Genomic DNA, 16,659 nt, shown 5'->3' with positions numbered 1-16,659 from the left:
TTACTAATTAATCAGTTCCAATAAATACAATAAAAACAGCTACTATACAATTTAAAATGACATAAAAATGATATGGAGGGCAATATATAAGTACCTGGTAAGAAGGGAAGGGGGGGGGGAGCGGTTCCTCAGTGGAACAGGCTGCCTCAGGAGGTGTTGGGGTCCCCTTCTTTGGAGGCTTTCAAACAGAGGCCAGAGGGCCATCTGACAGCAATGCTGGTTCTGTGAACTTAGGCAGATCAGGAGATGGGAGGGCAGGAAGGGTTGCCTCAGTGTTCCACATGGCTGGTAGAATATTTAAATAACCCAGGCACATTTGAGGGAGCCGAGGACATGGGTCTCCCATGGAATCAGTGCCATGCTGGGAAGGGAGAGGCCCAGTTTCAAGTGGCAGAGGCACACAGTCGCATCACAGTGTTTACCCAGCCGTGCAGAAGCCTCTCGCGGATCAGCTGTGGCTGGGAGAGTGCACTTGCAGCTGTAAGAGTGTGCATGGAGTCACAGGGGGAGCCTCTTAGCCAAATGGGTGATATGGGAGCAGGTTGGCCCTTGAATGTGCCAGGGAAATCCCTGAAGAGACGGGTCCCCTAGAGGGCCACTGGCATCCCTGCAGGGTCCCTTTGGGATTGAATCCAGGCGGTTGATGTGTCTGGCAAGCCTACACCCCTCACTCTCATCAGATGCTGTCCAGGGCCACTGGAGGTGGTCTGCTCAGCTTGCTCCGGGGGGGGGGCATTTTAACAGCCCACTCCACCCCGGCTTGAAACCTCTGATGAGGAAGAGGGAAGGAAGTTTAGAAGGCTGCTCCCACAGAGCAGTGAGAGGGACCTCACGAGGGCAGCCCAGAAGGCAGAAGAACGACTCCTTACGAGAGCTGATCACAGGGTGTGGCTAATGCAGAGTTTACACGATCAACGCACGTCGCTGCTTTGTTTCCAGGCTAAATTCAAGATGTCACTTTGGAACTTTAAAGCCAGATTTGGGCAAGGCTGTTACAAGGGGAGTACAAATGTCCAGGGGCCAGGTCTCCTGAGGGGCCCCGGGGGGGCAGGCAAGGGGCCACAGGGAGTAGTAGCGATGTACCTGTTCTCCTCAAGCGTCTTCCTTATGTTCTTCTGAAGGGGGGGGGCTGAGGGAATCTCTGTGTGGAGTGCCAGGGGGTTCATGACAGCCCTGAATTCAGCAGAGCTTAAGGGACATCTACCCCATGCCCTCCTTGGCCATGGGTTGCACTAATCAGGTGCCACTGCTTTCCTCAGCAAGGCTCTCCTACTAAGAACTGGGCCTTTTCAGCAGTAGCACCAATCATTGTATGGGTCCCACTTTTGGCCGGGGATTCTCGAGGAAATTTACAGTGGAAACTGAACAATCTCAGATGTGCTGAGGTTGGCTGTAGTTACTGGGTGATGAGAGAATTCGTGTCCACACATCATGCCTGCAGAGACTGCAGGCGCTAATATTGTGGTCGGTCAGGTTCACTATCCATTCTCCAGATTTTGTGGCCTGCCACAACTCACTGGTGATCTTGTTTTAGAGAAGAAGGGGAAGAGTGCTCTGATAAGTCCCCAGCATGCCCACCAGTGTTGTGTTTTAAGTTCTTTACAGGGTTGTTGTTATAAGGCTGGATAATGGATGTGACATAGGGTTGCCAACTCCAGGTTGGGAAATTCCTGGATATTTGGGGGTGGGGCCCAGGGAAGACGGGATTTGGGGAGGTACCCTCCAGGGTACAATGCCATAGAATCCACCCTCCAAAGCAGCCATTTTCTCCAGGGGAACTGAGCTCTGCTGTCTGTCAATTGCCATTCCGGGAGATCTCCAGGTTCCACCTGAAGGTTAGCAACCGCGGCATGTGAAGCCTGCTGCACTTTTTTTTGCTGAACACTTGTGGGAAATGCTGTGCAAGTGCTAAGTATTCATAGTAGTACAACAGAAGCAGTATATCCTAGACTTGCTGGACTGTGGGTACAATCCATTCCTCTTCTTTCATGCCTCTTTGCAGCCTCCCTCTTCCTCAGCTAGCTGGTTCTGGGACTACGCCATTGGGTATTACCTGCTGGAACTTCTTCTCTGGATCAGGTAACTTTCAGCTTGGATTCACAACACAGTCCAGTGGGTTTCAACAGAACAAACCTCCATGTGAAATCTATGTATTTATTCTGGCCTGGGAACCGTGTCTCTGTTCCATCGATAATGCGGAGTTTTCCACGGGTGGAGGGAGATTATGCTGGCAGAGAGCCAGTAGCTCTGCCGTCAGTGGAATGGAGTTGGAGGATCCTTGTGTCTCTTTCTAGCCTGTCCTTCCTCTAAAGGACTCAGGAAGGCTTATAATCAGTTCCCAGTTGGTCTACCTTCCAGGCACTGCTCAGTATTGTGCCTTCTTCATTTTGAACTGACCTCTATCATGCAATTAAACTTTTATCATGTACCTCCAAAAGGCATAGATAGTTGCATTGGTCCCTAACTCTAGCAGTATCTATATATCTAATAGCCAAGTTGATCCCCCTGAAACACACAGAGCGTCCCCTGCGCATGCACAGGAAACGCTCTGTAGCTGGCCCCGCCGCCGCCGCCGCCTCGGAGCCGGCCGGCCGGGCGGGGGGGGGGAGGACCGGCCTCGCCACCGCCACCACCAAGCCCGGCAAAGGGGGGGGAAGGACCGGCCTCTCCACCGCCGCCGCTGCCTCGGAGCTGGGCGGGGGGGAGGACCGGCCTCGCTGCCGCCTCGGGGAGATTAAGTGGGGGGGGGATGGAGGAGACGGAGCTCTTCTCCCCCCCCGCGAGTATCACGGGTCCCCCTCTTGTATCTTTTATAAAGACCTGTCCGAATAATACAATGCACTGTGTATGAGCTTTCAAGTTCTGCAGCAGGCTGGGGTATTCAAAAGAAGGAAGGGATAAAGAAACAGAAGACAGTTTGGGCCACCATCTTTTGGCCTCCCTCTGCCTCTTGTGTGGCTTGTATTGGGAAAGGAGCCCCATCAAATTGAAAACACAAAAAACAGCAGTGGATCAAGTCAGTGGTGCTGTGAAGGCAGAGAAGATGGGATTTAAACATTCCTTAAATAAGCCTACAAACAAACCGGCTGTTCTCTGAGCCTCTTCAGATTGTGATCTGGATGAATTAAAACTCTGACTAAAAATACCAATATTATTAATAAAGACTCCTGAAGCACTGTAAAAGACTAAAAAAAATATTCTGGCATAAGGAGGAGGAGGAGGAGATTGGATTTATCCTGCCCTTCACTACCCAAAGGAGTCTCAGAGCAGTTTACAATCCCTTCCCACAACAGACACCCTGTGAGGTATGTGGGGCTGAGAGAGCTCTCCTGAGAACTGCCCTTGAGAGAACAGCTTTGAAAGACCTAAGGTCACACCAGCAGCTGCATGTGGAGGAGTGGGGAATCCAACCTAGTTCTCCCAGATTAGAGTCCGTACTCCTAACCACTACACCAAACTGGCTTTCTGCTGTTTATTTTTGCTGTGACGATCTGTCTCTGAAATGGATATTCTGAATTATTTTCACTCCTTGAGGACAAGGGGTTCCCTGGATCAACCAGATTTGCACATAAGCACATGCATGCCAAACTAAATTTATTCTGTTATTTAGAACATTAGATGAGCCCTGCTGGATCTGACCAATGATCCATCTAGTCCAGCATCCTGTCTCACACAGTGGCCAACCAGTTCCTTTGGACAGCCAGCAAGAGGGCATAGAGGCCGAGGCCTTCCCCTGATGTTGCCTCCTGGCTCTGAGAGTTGTTAAACATTCGTTAAAACATTTATATCCCATCTTTCCTCTTGGTTCAAGGCGGTATTTATTTATTAAAACTTCGTTTGTTAAGTCTGTCTGGCATCCCCTTACTCCACTACAGGTGATCGCTGCAGTTGTGCTGCCACCTAGTGGGCAGCAATTGAAAACTTGTTAAGTGGAGAAAAAACATGCATCCACACATTTCAGAGAATTGCAGCCAAAGGATTCTTGGGTATGACTGCGTTCCTGATTGCACCCCTAGAAACACTTAACAGGAAGGATTACCAGGAACCTTTTAATTAAACTTTTCTTGCAATTTTTAAAAACTGTGTGATACGTAAAGTGCTGGTGCTGTGTGATACGTAAAGTGCACGGAGACAAAAAGAGGTCCTTATCCTGGCATTGAGGAAAGGATGCTGATGAATGTTGCCATTTCCTTGTCTTTCCTATGTCATGTCCCTTCTCTGCCTCCTTCTGAGCTGTGCAATGCCCTGTACAACTGCAGTGGCAGAAACCCAGCTATATTACCTAATCAACTGTATGTGTGTGACATCAGGACTGCATACCTTTGTGTGACTCGAAGGATTCCCCCCCACACACACACACACACCAGGAAAAAGACCTGCAGTGTCATCTCCCTAGCCTACTCCTGCTACAGTCTAGCAACAGTCTGTCACTGCACCCCCCAAAAAATGCTTGTAAATTACCCTCATTGCTATGTACTGATGCAATTCATTGCAAAGTTATTCTGTTTGCACATAAAGAATTATGTATACAGTTTGCCTTCTTGAGCTAGAGCACCAACTCAGTGATCTCAGTTGTGTGCAGTATGGCAGGTGAGCTGTGTGAGGATAAAGCCTTCCCGCGGCATCCCAATGCAGTGCTCTGGCAAAGATTTTACAGCTTCTTGAAAAAGGAAGTTTCCCCAGTATGATCTTCTTCCCTGCTAGTGATCTCTTGCAGGGGAGATGGCGTCACTGCCTTGTGTCCAGACAGCAGCCTCTTTCCTCCTAAAATGCGTTGTTCACATCACTTCCATTCAAGCATGATCTGTATTTCCCCCATCCCTGATATTTTGCCAAGGCTAGACCGGCAAACTTTCCTGTCCCCAGATTTCCAGATATGTCCATCTTTAAACTTCCTCTCCTGCAGCACGTTCCTGCCCTGCCTGCTGCCCTGGATCAACCGCTTTTTCTTCTGGCTCCTCTTCACCGGCAAAGTGGAAAACGTCAACGTGAGCTACAAGATCTTCAACTACGAGTGTCGTTTCAAGCAGCATGTGCAGGACTGGGCCATCCCCATGTAAGCCAGTTGGGTCCTACAGGCAGAGCTGTTGTGGGAGATGGCAAAGAGAAAGGAACTGGATGATTTGTATGCTACGAAGCATCTGAACTTCAAGTTCCTATCCTGCACATTTGCATATATTTAATGGTGTAATCAGTTTCTTGTCCTATGGGGCACAGAGCAAGGTTTGAAGCAGATTGACCTAAAGCAATGAGCTGTCTGGCAGAAAAGAGTATGCCCCAGGTTCCAAGAGGCAGGGCAAAATTCAGGACCTTGGAGAGCTCCCAGGGAAGGCAGATGTTGTTTCAGCTGTGGTCCGAGGGGAGCCCAGCTGAGCTCTGAGAGGTAGAGGAGCAGGCCAACGCTTGTCCTTTAGCCAAAGGCTACTAGGAATTTAGTTTTGACTTCAAATTGTGCCCTACAGTATAATTGGGGGGATTCCAGCTTGACTTACCAGCTGGAACTTTTAGGGCAAAAGTGGGGGACCTTGGGTTGTTGGCAAAGTATTTAGAGCTGCACATTTGTATTTTGCACACAACAGCTGAAAAGAGAGGTGAGGGATCTTAACCCCCCCTCCCCAGCTTAGAAGACTCTTCCCCAAGCCACAGATGTGTGGAGTTGGGCCGTGGCTACTCAGTGGTGAGGGAACACTGGTCCACACATCAATCCTTCCAACATATATAGCTCAAAGACTTCGTGCAGTTTTCTGAGCCATGTACTGTCACCATCCAGGTGCAAACAAACTCTCCTGGCTTTGTGGCCTGCCTTGGCTCGGGGAGGGGATCACTGTGGTTGGCAGTGAGCTAATAAACGGCATGCACAGGGACATCTGTCAGAAGTCTTGAGATGGCCAGCTGTCAAATGGGGATACATATGAATTCCAAGCACATTTTGCCTCCAAAGACTGCAGTGTACATATGAGGTTGACTTGCCAAGTCAGGCCATTGGTCTTTTTAACTGGCAACGTCTACTCTGACTGGCAGAAGGTTTCTCATGTTCGGTCATTCCTTGCTGAGCTAAGAGATCTCACAAAACTGGAGATGCTGGGGATTAAACCTGAGCCATGTGCTTTGACCACTGAGCTGTGGCCCAAATTGTTATTTAATTTTTTGCATCCTTTATAGCCTGTAGCCTGATGTCATCAGATTCTGGAAGCTAAGCAGGGTCGGCCCTGGTTAGTACTTGGAAGGGACACCTCCAAGGAAGTCCAGGGTTTTCCATGCAGAGGCGGGCCATGGCAAACCACCTTTGAACGCTTCTTGCCTTGAAAGCCCTACAGGGTCACCCATAAGTCAGCTGTGACTTGAAGGTTCTTTCCACCACCACCCCTAGGTTTCTAGGATAAGCACGCTGCTTCAGTCTTAAAGTGTTTCATATTGTTTGACCGGTGGTGTTTGTGTCATCCTCTTGCAGTGAAAAAACAAAAGAGGCTCTTTTGGAGCTGAAGGGGATACTGGAGAGCAACCCCAAAGTGGTCGCCCACTACCCAGTGGAAGTGCGCTTCACCCGAGGGGATGATATTCTGCTGAGTCCCTGTTTCCAGAGGGACAGCTGCTACATGAACGTCATCATGTACAGGTAAAGAAGGGGAGGCCAAGATCAAGGCTGTTTGGGCTGTGTGATCAGTGAGGTTCCATTCAGCACCAGCCAGAACTAAAGGTTTGCACTGTTTGATCGGAATTTTCCTTGAATAGAACAGGAGGTAAAATTTCCACCAATTTCTCCTTCCAGCTGCAGGACCCCCCCCCCCCGTTTGCCCCTCATTCCATTCTTGAGGGTCCTCTGTCCCCCAGGATGAGCATTTCGGGGAGATCAGTAGACTGCAGTGGGAGGCAGGGAAGCAGAAATGTCCTGTTCCACTAATGGAAGTGCTGTCTGTTAGTGAACATTTATTTATTTTATTTATTTACATGAGACTTATATACCGCCCATAACCCCTAGTGGGTCTCAGAGCGGTTTACAGACTTACTACTATATAGTAGTGGTTAAACCTACCTAGGGCCACATTTCACAAGGGGAGGGACTCCCTATCAGCACCCTGTTGGCAGCGCATTCTCTCTTTCTCCCGGCGGGCTCCGAATGTTGTTGTCGTCTCTGGCATCTTCCGGTTACCCGGTGACCTTCTTCTGGAGGCTCGGTGTTTTGCGCGCGAACACTCTTCCGGCTGCAGCTTCCGGCTCATATCCTTCTGGCTCCAGCCATGCTGCGCCGTCCTGCATCCGCTTCGCCTGCGTCCTGCGTCCTGCGTTCGCTCCGCCTTCCGTCAGATCTGGTCATCCGGAATTCAGCCACCATTGTTGTTTCGCCACTGCCGTCTTCACCTCCGTTGCTGCTGCCAACACTCCTGGCATGGAACCATTTAGTCTGGACAAAGCACTTTACAGTCCAGAGGACACCAATGGTGGGTCTCTCCAGGGACATTAGTCTTCTATGGCTGTGGCTTTTGAAGCGCCATTGTGGTGTTCCTCAAAAGCTTATCTTGGATTCTTCACTGAAAAGACCATAGGTAGGAGTCAGAATGTCCTGAAAACAACTTGATGCTCCTCATCTTCCCCTCCAATCTGGATTTGCAGGAGCACGCTGGGTGGGCTTTAAAGTACCCTCTCAAGTAACATGGGGCACCTGTGAAGCCCACCAAGCATGGCTAGTTTCCTGGATGTAGACTGTGCCCCAGAATGCCTTGCAACAACTTGGGTTTCTGTGTGGTCATGTGCCTGGCAGTGAAACTGATGTGTCTGGTAGGATGAATGGATTTCCTCTCTCTGTTCCTTTATTGTCCCAAAAATTCTTTTTCTTTTTTTTTTTGCTCCTCTTTAATTTTGGCGTATCTAGGAGAAGTCCTAAAGAGAATTTTGATACTGGATCATGCATATTTTCCCACAGGTCCTTCAGGTCATTTCCACCTTTTTCTTTTCTTTTCTGCGCTACTGTGCATTGCTAAAACATCGGGAAGATTGGGAGGTAACAGAGAAGATCAATCAATTCTTTGCATCTGTGTTCACTGTGGGAGGTGTGGAGCATGTATTCAGGCCACAGACATGATTTTCAGGAAGTCAGAAGAACTGAGTCAAATTGAAGTGAGAAGAGTTGAAGTTCTAGACCTATTGGGGAAATCAAAAACTGATAAGTCTCCAGATTCTGATGGCATACACCTAAGCATTCTCAAGAAACTCAGATGTAAGATTGCTGCTCTGCTAACCAGTATATGAAACCTGTCATTAAAATCAGCCACTGTACTGGAGAGCAGCAGATGTTACACCAATTTTTAAAAAGGGATCCAGAGGGGAACCAGAAAATTACAAGCCAGTTAGCCGAATGTCTGTCCCAGGCAACTTAGTAGAAACTATAATCAAAGACAGAATTACTAGAATTAGTAGGCATATAGAGTCATAAATCCTGCTAAGGGAAAATCAGCATGGCTTTTGAGAAGAGAATTAGTTAATTAGTTCATTATCATATGGCAGTGGGTGTAGTATAGCCAGGAGATCCAAATATTGCCTGGCAGCCTGAGACTCTAGCTCTTTCTGTAGCAAGCTAGGTTTATTTTTTGGACTGAGAGAACTGTGACTGACCCAAGGTCACCCAGCTGGCTTCAAGTGGAGGGAAGAGAAGTCCTGCCTCACCAACTTTTTGGAATACTTTGAGAAAGTGAACAAACATGTAGATAACAGTGACCTGGTAGAAATTATATGCTTGGACTTTCAAAAGGCTTTTTGACAAAGTACCTTACCAAACCCTCCTGAATAAACGCAGCAGTCATATGGTAAGAATACACATCCTCTTTTGGAGTAAAAAATGGTTAAATGACAAGAAGCAGAGAATAGGAATAAACTGGCAATTCTTGCAATGGAAGGAACTAAGAACTGAGGTCCCACAATGATGGGTTGTGGGGGTGGTGCTACTTAATTTGTTCATAAGTGACCTAGAACTGGGGATGAGTAGTGTAGTGTGGCCAGGTTTGCAGATAACACAATATTTTTCCGGGTGGTGAAAACCAAGGGCAACTGTGAAGAGTTCCAGGAGGCTCTCCACAAGTTGGGTGAGTGGGCAGCCATGTGACATATTCAGTTCAAAGTATGCAATGTATTGTGATGCACATTGGAACAAAAAGATGCTAACTGAAAAGGACAGGTTAACGGGGCCTGGGGAAAGACACTGAGGGGTTGTAATGGATAGCTGAATGAAAATGTTAACCCCATGTGCAGCAGCAGTGGGGAATAAATGTGTGCTGGGGATTCTCAAGAAAGGGACTGAAAATAAAACAGCCACTATTATGATGTCTCCACAGGACATTATAACATTGGCTGTTTCATTTTCAATACCTTTCCTAATAATCCCCAGCACAGTGTTTGCCTTTTTCACTGCTGCGGCACGCTGGGTTGACCTAGATCTATGGTGTAGCCTCATTTGGAATACTGTATGCAGTTCTGGTCACCACCACATCCCAAAAAGGACATTGCAGAGCTGGAAAATATACAGAAGCAGTCAACCAAGATGATTAAGGGGTTGGGGTGCCTTCCTATGAGGAAAGTCTGAAGAGTCAGGGACTTTTTAGTTTAGAAAACAGATGACTAAGAGGGGAAATGATAGAAGTTTAGATAATTATGAGTGGGGTAGAAAGAGTAGACAGAAAGAACTTTTTCTCCCTCTCCCCAAATACTAGAACTTGAGGGTATCCAATGAAATTGATGGTCACTAGATTCAGGAAGGACAAAAAGGAATACTTCTTTACTCACTGAGTGATAAAAATGTGGAATTTGCTTACTCAATGAATTATTAACATGTAAAATTCACTGGCAAAGGATGCGGTAGTGGCCTCGGAAATAGACAACTTGAAAAGGGAATTAGACAGATTCATGGAGAACCAGACTGTCAGCAGCTAGTAGCCATAGTGACTAAAGTAAACCTCCAAATTTAGAGGCAGTAAACCTCTGGATTCCAGTGCCAGGAAGCAACATCCTAGGAAGGCTTCGGCCTCTATGCCCTGCTGGCCCTCCAGTGTAACTGGTTAGCCTCTGTATGAGACAGGAAGCTGCATTAGATGGGCCACAGGTCTGATCCAGCAGGGCTCTTCTTATGTTCTTAAGTTCATTGGGGGGGGGGTGTCAGTCTTTTTTTTTAAGTATCCGTTAGGTACACTTTTATTACTTTTCATATTATACACAAACCAACATACATACAACATATAACAAACATCCACTTACATACATAACACATACAAAGAGATCAGTATAACTCTATTACCATATTTAACAATTTTCTTAAATCACTTTCTATAGGTTTGCTTAAGTTTCTGTACACTCTTATCTTTTTACCATAGTTTCTAATTAACTAAACGAGATTAATACCAAAATTTCCATTACTTTAAACTATGCATTTATGTTGTACCAGTCATACAGTTTTTTCCACGTCTTTTGAAATGTTGGGTCTGTTGTCCCTCTCATCAACGATGACAATTTGTCATTTTCAGCCGTCTCCAACAGTTTATTCACATATTCTTAATTCTTTGGTGCTTCCATTTGTTGCAACTGTCCATGTGATCTCCCTGAAGCCTGGTGTGACGCATAATTCAGGTTATTCTGTCTTGCATGGTTTTCCAGGCCCTATGGGAAGGATGTCCCACGTCTTGACTACTGGCTCGCCTATGAGGGAATCATGAAGAAGTTTGGAGGGAGACCACATTGGGCAAAGGTACTGAGGCAGAGTGGTCCTGTTCACTGCGGCAGGAGGTGGTGGCCACTACAAGCATAAACGGCTTCAAAAGGGAATTAGATAAACATATGGAGCAGAGGTCCATCAGTGGCTATTAGCCACAAGGTATAGATAGGGGCTCTGGGGCAAGTGATGCTCTGTCTTCTTGGTGCTTGGGGGGGGTCAACAGTGGGAGGGCTTCTAGTGTCCTGGCCCCACTGATGGACCTCCTGATGGCACCTGGTATTTTTGGCCACTGTGTGACAAGAGTATTGGACTGGATGGGCCATTGGCCTGATCCAACATTGGCGTCTCTTATGTTCTTATGCCCCTAGGCTGAGCTAGATTCTACCTTTAGAACATAAGAACATAAGAGAAGCCAATGTTGGATCAGGCCAATGGCCCATCCAGTCCAATACTCTTGTCACACAGTGGCCAAAAATACCAGGTGCCATCAGGAGGTCCACCAGTGGGGTCAGGACACTAGCTCTCCCACTGTTGCCCCCCCCCCGGCATCAAGAATACAAACACAAATACAGACACTCTGACACATGAACAGGGTCACCCACTCTAGGGTTAACTCATTTTAGCCCTCCAGCACACCTACAATGAACTGCCCCCCTTGGCAAGCAAATTAGAACAAAACAAAACACCCAGGAGCTGGCAAAGAGCGGAGACAGCATCCACTTCTCAGCACCTAAGTTGTTGGAAGTGAAGGCTTCCCATGGACTTTGTGAAAAGGTCTGTCAGGTTACTCCAGGAAGGACAGAGGAAATCGAGAGGCAGAGGATCCTGATTCCACCAGCCTTCGCGAAGCCCTTTGGCTATGGTTTGCCCCTCAAACAATAACCCTCACACCCTTGCTGGGTAGCTGCCACCACCTCTCTCTTTCAGATTGGAGGCAGTATCTGACTGACCCATCTCCCACTCCCCCTGCCCCCCTCATCCAGCCAAACATGCAGCTTGGCTCACTTGAGAGCTGGTGTGCACATAATCCAGTGGATGACACAGACTCCTTTTCATAAAAAAGTTAACTTTATTTGGTAAGTAGAGGAAGGAGGGAAATTGTCTGTAACTACTTGCATGGGGAAAGCGGGGCAAGGAAGAATTTCAAAGACAGATGCAAAACAGAGTTAAAATGATACAGTAAGTGAACGTAGCCTGACTAATCTGGTTCCTGAGTTTAATGGCCAGCAAGCCTGCTCCCCTTTGGATGTGTATGATATACACCTTTCTGTCTGTTCCACAGTAACAAGGGAAGTGAAGGACAATGGCATTAAATCTGTTTCTTTGGTACCAGGCCCACACGTGCACCCGGAGGGACTTTGAGAAGATGTATCCTGAGTTCCTGAAGTTTTGCACCATCAGGGAGAAACTGGACCCCCGGGGAATGTTCCTGAATGCCTACCTGGAGAAGGTCTTCTATTGACAGCTGGGAAGGAGAAGGTGGACATCTCTCCAGTGGCCATTTGCAGGATCAAGTGGCAACACTCCCTTAGTGAGATCAGACACCGAACCAAATTAACAGAAGGTCTATGACGCTATTCAGTTTGTTGAAACATTTTCCACCCCCTTCCCCAATTTTAACTGAAGAAGCTGCCCCTGCTTTTCTTATAATCCCCAATGAAGAGTGAACTCATTTGAAGTGTATCATGAGATCTTGGCTTCCTGTTCCTATTAAAATGCTTCTGTATCTACATTGTAAGTTTTTGTTATGATTTGGAGGGCAGTTTATTCATTAAAATATACAGCAGTCAGCACATCCAGAATTAACCTAAACTGGGCTGTGATGGAATTGTACTGAGGCTGTTTGGCCACAAGAGGTCGGGCCTGTCCCAATGTAAATTGCAGCAGTAATTCTGCAAAACCAAGTAAGAGCCAGGAGCAAAAAGGACCGGAAGCAAGGCATAGTGATTAATTCAGCTAAAACTGAATTAAAGAATGGATTTGGGGATGCCAGAAAAATCAGATAGAGCAAGATCGTTCCACCCTTGACTCTTATCCTTGTTTCCATCTGGGCCATTGTGCTTTGTCATCCTGTGTTTAAGATTCCAGGATCCCCAAATGTCTTTGTGCATGTGCAGCATTGCCCTAAACCACACTGAGTCGTGGGCTTTGTAGTCTCTAAAGCTGCTGCATCTTGTATCTTTTATATATGTATATAAGCATATGTAGCTGTTGTGGCCATGAAAGGACCGTATTAAGTGGGGCTCTGTACATTGGTGAAGACATTAACGTTTGTGGCAGACAAGACTGAGAATCTGGCAGGCCAGCTGGATTTCCTACAGAAAGCAGTGGTGCGTCACACGGTCAGAAAAAGTCTTGGCAGAATCCCACGAGCGAAGAGGGAGGTGTCCATCTGTAGCTGATGATAGAAAGCAGAGGTGGGGTTGGTGGTAAAATAGAAATATTTGATAATATTATATCTTTACACAATCTAAATGTATAGAATGTAGTGAAAGGAGACCCTGGTGTGTGTTTTTCACAAGATTCTGCAGTGGAAAATGTGGATTTACACCTATAAATCTTTATTTTATTGGATATACATGGGGCTGTTTCATTATTGTTCTTCAACAAAGTACCCACCATAGCCCAGGCTAGCCTGATCTTGTCAAATCTTGGAAGCTTAGCAAGGTCAGCCCTGGCTAGTATTTGGATGGGAGACCTCCGAGGAATCCCAGGGTTGTGACACAGAGGCAGGCAACGGCAAACCACCTCTGAATGTCTCTTGCCTTGACGACCCTGTGGGGTTGCCATAAATCAGCCATAACTTCCACCACCGCCCACCGTTATGCTATGCCCAAAGGGGGTAGCTGTGAAAGTGGAGCTGATATATTGCAAGGAGTTTGGGTGGAGGGGTTTGCCTCTGGGACTTCTGTGCAGAGACTCAATGCATCCTCCATGGGCTCCCTGTCATCGAGGATCAAGCCATCTATCGCTCCGGTAGACAGCAGGGATCATATTCACTGCAGCTCTGCCATTTTCTCCGCGGGAGTGAATGGCAGCCATTCATTTATATGGAGGAAAGGGGTGCCCTTGTTCTCTAACCATTCTGAACCCAATAGCTGAGTCCAGCCGGGCATTATCGGCATAGTTAAGAACATAAGAGACGCCAATGTTGGATCAGGCCAAAGGCCCATCCAGTCCAACACTCTGTGTCACACAGTGGCCAGAAATACCAGTGCCATCAGGAGGTCCAGCAGTGGGGCCAGGACATTAGAAGCCCTCCCACTGTTGACCCCCCCCCCAAGCACCAAGAAGACAGAGCATCACTTGCCCCAGAGCCCCTAGCTATACCTTGTGGCTAATAGCCACTGATGGACCTCTGCTCCATATGCTTATCTAATTCCCTTTTGAAGCCGTCCATGCTTGTAGCACCCACCACTTCCTGTGGCAGTGAATTCCATGTGTTAATCACTCTTTGGGTGAAGAAGTACTTCCTTTTATCCGTTCTAACCCGACCGCTCTGCAGTTTCATGGAGTGCCCACGAGTTCTTGTATTGTGAGAAAGGGAGAAAAGTACCTCTTTCTTTACCTGCTCTTTCCCATGCATAATCTTATAAACCTCGATCATGTCACCCCTCAGTCGTCTTTTCTCCAAGCTAAAGAGCCCTAAGCGCTTTAACCTTTCCTCATAGGGAAAGTGTTCCAACCCTTTTATCATTCGAGTTGCCCTTTTCTGCACTTTTTCCAAAGCTATAATATCCTTTTTAAGGTGTGGTGCCCAGAACTGCACACAGTATTCCAAATGAGGTCTCACCATTGATTTATATAGGGGCATTATTATATTGGCTGATCTGTTTTCAATACCCTTCCTAATAATCCCCAGCATAGCATTGGCCTTCTTTATTGCAGTCACACACTGTCTCGACATTTTCAGTGAGTTATCCACTACAACTCCAAGATCTCTCTCTTGCTCAGTCTCTGCCAGTTCAGACCCCATCAATGTGTATTTATATTTAGGATTTTTGGCTCCAATGTGCATCACCTTGCACTTGGCCACATTGAACCCCATTTGCCATGTTGACGCCCACTCGCCCATCCTTGACAGATCCCCTTGGAGTGCCTCACAATCCTCACTGGTTTTCACCACCCTGAACAACTTTGTATCATCCGCAAATTTAGCCACTTCACTGCTTACTCCCATCTCCAAATCATTAATGAACAAGTTAAAAAGCAGTGGACCAAGTACTGATCCCTGCGGTACCCCACTGCTTACCACCCTCCACTGAGAAAATTGCCCACCTACACTCACTCTCTGTTTTCTATGAACTAGCCAGTTTTTGATCCATAAAAGGACTTGTCCTTCTATCCCATGATTTTTGAGCTTACTTAGGAGCCTTTGATGAGGAACTTTATCAAAAGCTTTCTGGAAGTCAAGGTAAATAATATCTATTGGATCCCCCTTGTCCACATGTTTGTTCACCCCCTCAAAGAACACTAACAGGTTAGTGAGACAAGATCTTCCCTTACAGAAACCGTGCTGAGTCTGCCTCAATAGGTTTTGTTCATCTATGTGCCTACTAATTCTTTCCTTAATAATGGTTTCCACCAATTTACCCGGTATCGACGTCAGACTGACTGGCCTGTAATTTCCCGGATCTCCTCTGGAACCCTTTTTAAAGATGGGAGTGACATTAGCTACCTTCCAATCCTCAGGAATGGAGGCAGATTTTAAGGAAAGATTACATATCTTTGTCAGGAGATCTACAAGTTCACATTTGAGTTCTTTCAGAACTCTCGGATGTATGCCATCTGGGCCTGGTGATTTTTCAGTTTTTAAGTTGTCTATCAGTTTTAGGACCTCCTCTCTCGTCACCTCAATCTGACTCAGGTCTTTCAACACCCCTCCTGAAATCAGTGGTTCTGGAGTGGGCAAGCACTTCTCATCTTCCACAGTGAAGACGGAGGCAAAAAATGCATTTAGCTTCTCAGCCATTTCCCTATCATCCTTCAATACTCCTTTTACCCCTTGGTCGTCCAAGGGCCCCACTGCCTCCCTGGCTGGTTTCCTGTTTCTAATGTATTTGAAGAAAGTTTTATTGTTGGTTTTTACGTTTTTTGCTATATGCTCCTCATATTCCCTTTTTGCCTGCCTGACCTCAGACTTGCATTTTATTTGCCATAGCCTGTGTTCCGTTTTATCAGCCTCACTGTGACTAGCTTTCCACTGCTTAAAGGAATTCTTTTTACTTTTTACAGCCTCCATTACTCTGTTTGTTAACCATGCAGGCTTTTTCCTATACCTGTTTGTGCCTTTCCTAACCTGCGGAATATATATTTTTTGAGCTTCTAGGATCGTAGTTTTAAATAGATCCCAAGCTTCCCCAATTGTTTTGACCCTTTCTACTTTTCCTTTCAGTTTCCTCCCCACGTGTCCCCTCATATCAGAGAAATTACCCCTTTTAAAGTTAAAAATGGTTGTGTGAGTCTTTTTGGCCAATTCTCTATTTGTACAAATGATGAACTCAACAACATTATGATCACTGTTTCCAAGCGGTGCAATCACTTTTACATCTCTCACCAGGTCTTGAGTGTTACTTAGGACCAAATCAAGGATCGCCTCTCCCCTGGTAGGTTCCGTGACCATCTGCTCCATAGCACAGTCATTTAGAGTGTCTAGAAACTCAATCTCTTTTTCCCGGCTAGAACACATATTGACCCAATCAATGTGTGGGTAGTTAAAATCACCTATTATTACACAGTGTTTTTGTCTAGTTGCTATCTTTAAGGCATTCATCATTTTATAATCCTCCTCTATCTTTTGATCTGGTGGGCGATAACAAACTCCCAGTGTTAAGTTTCCTTTTGGCCCCCCTATTTCAACCCATAGAACTTCCAGAAGCGAATCCAATTCACTTAGCCTCTCAATCTTTCTAGACTTTATACCCTCTCTGACATACAGAGCTACCCCACCTCCAACCCTTCCC

General features: G+C 46.6%; 1 protein-coding gene across 1 annotated transcript in view; it reads left to right on the top strand.

The window, feature by feature from the left end:
• The window catches only part of LOC107110087 (L-gulonolactone oxidase-like), a 108,985-nt gene extending 96,827 nt beyond the window's left edge, over positions 1–12,158 (top strand). The window contains exons 8-12 of the mRNA XM_015411167.1: positions 2,003–2,079; positions 4,907–5,056; positions 6,452–6,616; positions 10,639–10,729; positions 12,030–12,158. Coding sequence (XP_015266653.1) covers positions 2,003–2,079; positions 4,907–5,056; positions 6,452–6,616; positions 10,639–10,729; positions 12,030–12,158 — 612 coding nt within the window. The remainder of the gene's footprint in view (positions 1–2,002; positions 2,080–4,906; positions 5,057–6,451; positions 6,617–10,638; positions 10,730–12,029) is intronic.
• Positions 12,159–16,659: the final 4,501 nt, after the last annotated feature.

The sequence above is a fragment of the Gekko japonicus genome, unplaced genomic scaffold, assembly GCF_001447785.1.
Source record: "Gekko japonicus isolate JY-2015 unplaced genomic scaffold, Gekko_japonicus_V1.1 scaffold7, whole genome shotgun sequence".
Lineage (NCBI taxonomy): Eukaryota > Metazoa > Chordata > Lepidosauria > Squamata > Gekkonidae > Gekko > Gekko japonicus.
This window is presented reverse-complemented; position numbering and strand designations above follow the sequence as displayed.